The 6,923-nt window shown below is 37.6% G+C and overlaps 1 protein-coding gene across 2 annotated transcripts in view; it reads left to right on the forward strand.

Moving 5' to 3' along the window:
* The window catches only part of LOC102202208 (C-X-C chemokine receptor type 3-like), a 10,978-nt gene extending 7,092 nt beyond the window's left edge, over positions 1 to 3,886 (forward strand). The window contains exons 1-3 of one of the 2 annotated variants that reach the window (XM_005736181.1): positions 1,381 to 1,473; positions 2,542 to 2,925; positions 3,017 to 3,886. In XM_005736181.1, the coding sequence (XP_005736238.1) occupies positions 2,542 to 2,925; positions 3,017 to 3,751 (1,119 nt within the window). In that variant the 5' untranslated portion in view covers positions 1,381 to 1,473 and the 3' untranslated portion in view covers positions 3,752 to 3,886. Of the gene's footprint in view, positions 1 to 1,380; positions 1,474 to 2,541; positions 2,926 to 3,016 lie in introns of those variants that run through there. The other variant, XM_013911614.1, reaches the window with a different exon arrangement.
* The last annotated feature ends 3,037 nt before the right edge of the window (positions 3,887 to 6,923 follow it).

Consider the following 6,923-nt stretch of genomic DNA (forward strand, 5'->3'; position numbering starts at 1 on the left):
GCAAGTGCAAAAATCCAGTCTTTTGTCAGCAACAGGAGAAGCTCCATGTGGTCCGAGTCTGCCGACACTTCCCACTCGCTTGCTATCTGAGAAAGCAAAAAACAACACATCTGACTGACCTAAACAAACATGGAGACAAATACATGAACATCAGCACATACAACTTGTGTTTGTATATTTTTTGTGTTACATTACCTGAAATCAGCACTGGTTATTTGCTACAGTTCTTAGTGCACCAGTAGTTGAATGTGACAGGACAGAAATAACTCACACCTGCATTTGTTGGCAGTGTATGAGATTTCCTTTCTCTGTTTTCTGGGCAGTATTGTAATAGAAATAAATTATGACAGCATGAGAATTATTAATGTAAAGAGCTACTATTTTATCTTAAAATGTTTTAAACATGTATTTTATGCTACATTTATTTTGCATATTGATTTATATTTTATGTATAAAATGTTCAAATGTACAATAAATCTTTGTTATCATAATAAAGTCTGTTTTTAAGATTATACCTACAGGACCAACAGACCTATTAAAGGAATCTTGGATGATTATTCGTTGAAATAAACTTACTTATTCTTACAGCTTTGGAAGGACTTTTGGGAACATATATCAAAATTACAAGACAGTTCATCAGACAGTGTGTACAGTCCTTTGATGAGGTGTACTGGTCTCCAGGTTCCAGTTTCTATTTGAGGCCTGGTGACTAATTTGATGAATTTTTCTTTATCTGACAGAGAAATTGCATGAAAGTTAATTTTCTTTTATCTTTGTACTTAAAACAACAACCTAAAATATGAATAAAAAAGTACACATATTATTCACATACAGATATGTAGTTTGACACATATCGACTAAAATCAAAACCTCTTTTAAATGTCAAAAGAATCTGAAACAAAACTTAAAACCAAATGAAACTGATGTGCGTTTTCAGGTTTAGTCTCTGATTTGACAGAAACATTTGCAGAAAGTGTAACCACCTTACTTACAGACTTACCCCATAAACGTTCTTATCATATGCAAATCTTCATGTTGGTGAAAGGGTCTAACATAAACAGAGGGGCAACAAGTACAGATTGAGATTATTTTATAGATAGTTAAAAATACATATGACATTTTAAATAAGGGATCAAATTTATTCTCACTGTCTTGAAAAAAGAAGAAAGAAGAAATAGAATAAAAATGAATAGTGAGATTATCTTCACCAAAATGTTTTATCAGGTCACCTTTGGTGATGGTGTCTCTAAGATTGTGTAAAACTATCAAAAGTCCTGATGCAATTTTACGAATGTTTTTACGTGTAATGTGCTCTGCAAGGTGGGGGAGGGTTTTTTTGGCTTTTGTCTTAGTCTGTCTTATGTCAGCTTCCTCTTCAGTGGTAATACATGCTTTTATCGGTGCTGCTGGAGGTAGAGGTGTTTTTCACTGAGCATATTTCTCTGATCTAAAATATCAACGACTTCTGCTTTGGTATGTTTTCATTTCACGCCTATCTTTTAAAAAAATTATTTACTGTTTTATCATTGTATATTAGTTAGTTCTGATTCCTCGTGCAGTTCAATATTATAGAATGTTTGTCCTCCTTTCTTTACACACATCACATTATGGATTAAATTGCACTTTCTCATCTCTGGACAAATAAATGTGATTAACTATTTACAAAACGATCACAAATTGACTTTTGAGGATGAACACTTGCTTTACTCTGTATTATTTGCTTCTTTTTTCCCCCCCAGTTTGTAGGCACACCTTTAGTTCACAGTAATAGACCACGGCGTGTTAAAATGCGCTGTGGTTCGAAGCCTGATAGTTTGCGAGAATATATATATATATATATACATTTTTATCATTCAAGAGGTTGTTGAAATTTTCTCAAAGATGAGGGTGTAATGGATGTGATATGACTCTTTGGATCCTTTATTTTAACAAAAGTACGATTAATTCATGATATAGCATGAAGTCACAGAGAATTAAAATTCAGATTAATGTTTAGAGCCTTGTGGCTCTTAATTTCTCGCAAACTGAATTTACACGTGCTACCTCTTGGATGTGCACATTAATTTCTCTTCCCCAAATTTTGCGACTAAATAAAAAAAATAGAAAAAAAAGAATGTAAAACAAATTAAAGAGACAAAAAAACAAACAATGTTGACGGAAAAGTTAAAAGTGTGTGTTCATAATTTCTTTTTGGTTTTGAGATGGGATTTATGTTTAGGCTTATCTGCACACTTAGTTCCTTGCTTTAAGTTGATTCTTGGCGATTTCACTACATTATTGCAGGGTCTTTACCTTACAATGTAAAGTGCCTTAAGGGAACCGTTGTTGTGAATTTGGTGCTATATAAATAAAAATGCACTGAAAATTTATTGGAATTGATTAAACTAAATACAGAAAATTACAAAAATTATTTTTACTTTTAGTTTGTGTAACCAAAAATAAAACAAACAAAAACACTGGTAGTTGGATGGCACCCCCATCTGGTAGAAAAAAATATGACAAGTCAAACGATGAAACAAAATTTCCTCTGTCTGTCCACAGATGATGGAAGGTGGAAAGATTTCACTGTCAGCGGAGTACTGGCAGGAATTGTGTGACAACACCTCAGTCTGTAACAGCTCTTATGATGGCATTTATGAGGATGAAATTAATGACCTGACTGAGACTGTGAATTTTGAAGCTGTGTTCATACCAGTTCTGTACTCTGTGGTGTTTGTTGTTGGCCTACTTGGGAATGGATTGCTGTTGGGAATACTGGCTCAGAGTAGGAAGACCTGGAGTGTGACAGATATATTCATCCTTCATCTGGGAGTGGCAGATATTCTGATGCTGGTGACGCTGCCCATCTGGGCAGTACAGTATGCCCAAAGTGATGGATGGACATTTGGTACTCCCTTGTGCATGATCAGTCGAAGTGTCTTTATGGTAAGTATTGTGCTGAAGTAAAGATGCATTGAAAATATCTGTACTTTCAATTATTTAGCAGAGGTGTCTTGTCCCTCATTGATTTCTTTAGATTAACTTCTACAGTGGGATCCTTCTCCTGGCCTGCATCAGTCTGGACCGCTACCTGTCCATCGTCCATGCTACACAGATGTACTCAAGGAAGAAGCCTTGGGTTGCCCAGGCCAGCTGCCTGATGATGTGGTGCTTTTCACTGCTTCTCTCCATCATTGACTGGATCTTTTTAGAAGAAATGTTTGATGATAGACGAGGCAGAAGAGAGTGTGTTCATAACTATCGTAAATTTGATGCAAACGCAGAAGACTCTTGGAGGTTGGCATCACACATGATTTATCTCATAGTGGGCTTTGTACTTCCTTCCGGTGTCATGATTTTCTGCTACTCCCGCATCCTGGATCAGCTGAGGTGTGGTGCCCAGAGCCTTCAAAAGCAGAGAGCTTTTAAAGTTATTGTGGCTGTGGTGGTGGTTTTCTTTATCTGCTGGGCACCTTACAACTTCACACTCTTAGTGGAAACAATTCATTTTGACAACAAAACAGAAACTTATTCAGGCACAACATCTCTGGAGAAAGCAAAGACAGTGACCACCTGTATGGGTATCATTCACTGCTGCCTCAATCCCATCCTGTATGCTTTTGTGGGTGTGAAGTTCCGCCGTCAGCTCATGAGCATCCTCAGGTCTCTGGGCTGCAAAGTGGCAAGTGCAAAAATCCAGTCTTTTGTCAGCAACAGGAGAAGCTCCATGTGGTCCGAGTCTGCCGACACTTCCCACTCGCTTGCTATCTGAGAAAGACAAAACCAGGGAAATACATAAACATCAGAATGTACAGTGTGCTTTTGTATATTGTTGTGTTAGATAACATGTAGGCAGTGTTTTTGTTGTTGTTGTTGTTGTTGTTGTTGTTGTTGTTATTATTTTCCATAGCTGAACATGAATTAATAATATTAATAATAATATTTCTTTTTTCTAATTGCCGGGCAGTATTGTAATAGAAATAAGTAATGAGAACATGAGAATTAATAGAGTAAAGAGATTAATACCTATTCAGCAGCTTGTATTTTATACTTTTTTCTTTGTATCTTGATTTATGTTCTGTACAAAATGAAGATTATATTTTTTTTTAAGTCTCTTTCCAATATAACAATTCCCACAGGACCTGCAGGAATATTAATGGAATTTGGGTGATTATTCAGTGAAATGTAATTAATTGATGTTAAAACTATGCAGGAAACTTTGGAAATGTGTCAAAAACAGTTCATCAAGCAGTTGGGACCTTCCTTTGATTAGTCTGGTCTCATCTGGAATCTGTCATAAAAATGAGTTTTCTTTTGACTTTGTGCTGAAAACTACAAAAACCTAAAATATGAATAGAACGGGTTGTTACAAATATTATTGACATACAGATAACACAGACTAAAAAAAACAAAAAAAACAAAACCCTGTTAAAGTCAAAGTCAAATTTATTCATATAGCATCTTTCATACAACCTCACCAGGTTTGGTTCTAGATCTGAGACCTAAGAGCACCACAGACTTCAAGTAGATCAGCAATATATTTAGGTCCAAGACCCTCAATGCTTTATAAACCGTTAACAGTATTTTACAATCAATCCCTTTACACACCGAAGCCAGTACAATGATTTTAAAATTAGTTGTAATATGATCAATTTTTCCTGGTGTTGGTCAGAAATGTAGCAACAGCATTTTGGATGTACATTAAATTAAAACCAATAAAAACAACAATTACAATAATTTAGCTTACTAAAAATAAATGCATGAATAAGCATTTATTATCTTTCTTTTTTTTTTTGCCACAAGACTCTTAATTCTAATTCTAATATTTTAAGATGGAAGAGGATTGCATAATGGTGTTTATATGACTATTCAAATTCAAATCAGCATTCATAACTATGCTAAACAATTTTAAATCGTTCTGTTGTATTGAATTTTGTTGACTTTCATTTTTGGGACCAAAAGTGATTACTTCTGTTTTTCAGCATTAAGCTGAAGAAAATTATGGCTCATCCATTCATTTATTTGGTGAACACATTTACCCAGTAACTGCAATGTATTAGAATGATAAAGATAGCACTAACATATACTAAAAATGCTAATTTTGTTTATGCAAAAACGAAATAATAATTCTGAAGGACAACTTACCACTAAATTAAACTGATGATTGTTTTCAGGTTTAGTTTCTGATTTCAGAGAAAAGTTCACAGAAAGTAAACCTTCCCTAAGTAAGGTAAACCTTACACTTATCCAGTAAAGGTTTTTATCATATCCATTTTTTTTTTTTTTTTGCCTGTCCCGTTTGGTTCTTTTGCCATCAGAATTATTGTCTAAAGGCAAAGAAAGATGTCCAACGGATTTACTTTACCAAATGGACCATCCCAGCCTTGGCGTATTGGTCTTTTTGACTGACCTTTTATTGTTTATTTTACTTTCACTTCCTAAATACAGAACAGACTTGACAGGGGAGAAAAAAAGGGAGAAAGAAAGAGGGAAAGAAAAACAGCGGAGAAGAGGAATGTGACAAAGGGCAAAAAACAAAAACCAACAAAACAAACACACAAAAAATACATACCGGTATATCAATCACCTGGATCACCTGTTGAGAAAGAAAAAAGAGAAAACAAGCAAAAAAAAAGAGCAATATTATAAACAACATCATCGCAAGGATCTATGGGAATATAACAGTAAATACTAAATATTAAATATTATTGTGCAGCACGTAGGATCGACTGCGCACAGTGTGCTTTGAGGTAGGAGCCAAAAAGGGTGTAGTTTGTGTGTGTGAGCACCCGTGTGTACACCTGTGAGCATGAGGGCGCTTGTATTTAAAAGATTCCTTCATGTAATGATCAGCTAGAGGGTGTGGGGAGCCACAGCCCCGTCCTCCAGGGCATGAAGCAGGTATGGAGGAGATCCAGGCTCCAGACATCCAGAGGCCCCTAGAACACAAGCGACCAAGGAAGACCAACAGAGGGGCAGCGGCGCCACTATCCCGGAAAGAGCTGAGGGGAGCCCCAGATGAGGGGTCACTCAGCAGCCGCGGAGCAGAAGCCAGGGGGGGTTGCTGTGACGTGCCCATGTGCCAGAGTGACCGAGCCCCAGGCCGAGGGCACCCCACCCCCGAAGGGGCCCGAGTGAGCCCCATGCTCCAGGCAAGCAGCCACCAGGAGTGAGCCGGTGCGTACCTGGACACCCATCCCCGGACACAAAGAACGACCAATGTCTGAGGGCGTCTGCCACTGGCAGGGGAAGTAGTGGCGGGAGATAGGCCTCCATACCATGGAGGGCCTGAGATGTCCCTAGAGAGGTGGCGTCTGATACCCGACCTGACATATAGACACAAACAAACAGGCACCCACAGATACAAACATCCATTCCCACCCTCATGCTCTCATATGCAATTACTCATATACATATTTTCACACTAGTGTAAATACATCCCATGAAGCTTTCTTGAGCTAATCTGAAGGCCACATGAAGTTTGTAGGTCTATATTGATTGACTCTGCAGAAGGTTCACGAACCCATACCCAAGCGCAGAGCCCGCTTTGTGATTTTAGGTGAGTTACCTCTTTGTGTTGCAGCGGCTGCTGTTCTCAATCACTTCCACTTTGTTATAATACCACTGACAACTGACTGTGGAATATTTAATAGTGAGGAAATTTCACAACTTGACTTGTTGCACAGGTGGCATCCTATCACAATACCACACTGATGTCCACTGACCTCCTGAGAGCGAGCCATTCTTTCACAAATACTTGTAGAAGCAGTCTGCAGGCCAAGCTGCCTGATTTATACACCTATGACCGTGGAAGCTACCAGACAGCTGAATTCAATAAATTAGATGGGTGAGAGAATACTTTTGGCAATATAGTGTCTCTGAAAAAGACAATAAAACAAATCCTGACTGAGCTTACAAACTAACGTAGATGAACACGAAGGCAA

The sequence above is a fragment of the Pundamilia nyererei genome, unplaced genomic scaffold, assembly GCF_000239375.1.
Source record: "Pundamilia nyererei isolate P.nyererei 1_Seehausen unplaced genomic scaffold, PunNye1.0 scaffold00067, whole genome shotgun sequence".
Taxonomy (NCBI): domain Eukaryota; kingdom Metazoa; phylum Chordata; class Actinopteri; order Cichliformes; family Cichlidae; genus Pundamilia; species Pundamilia nyererei.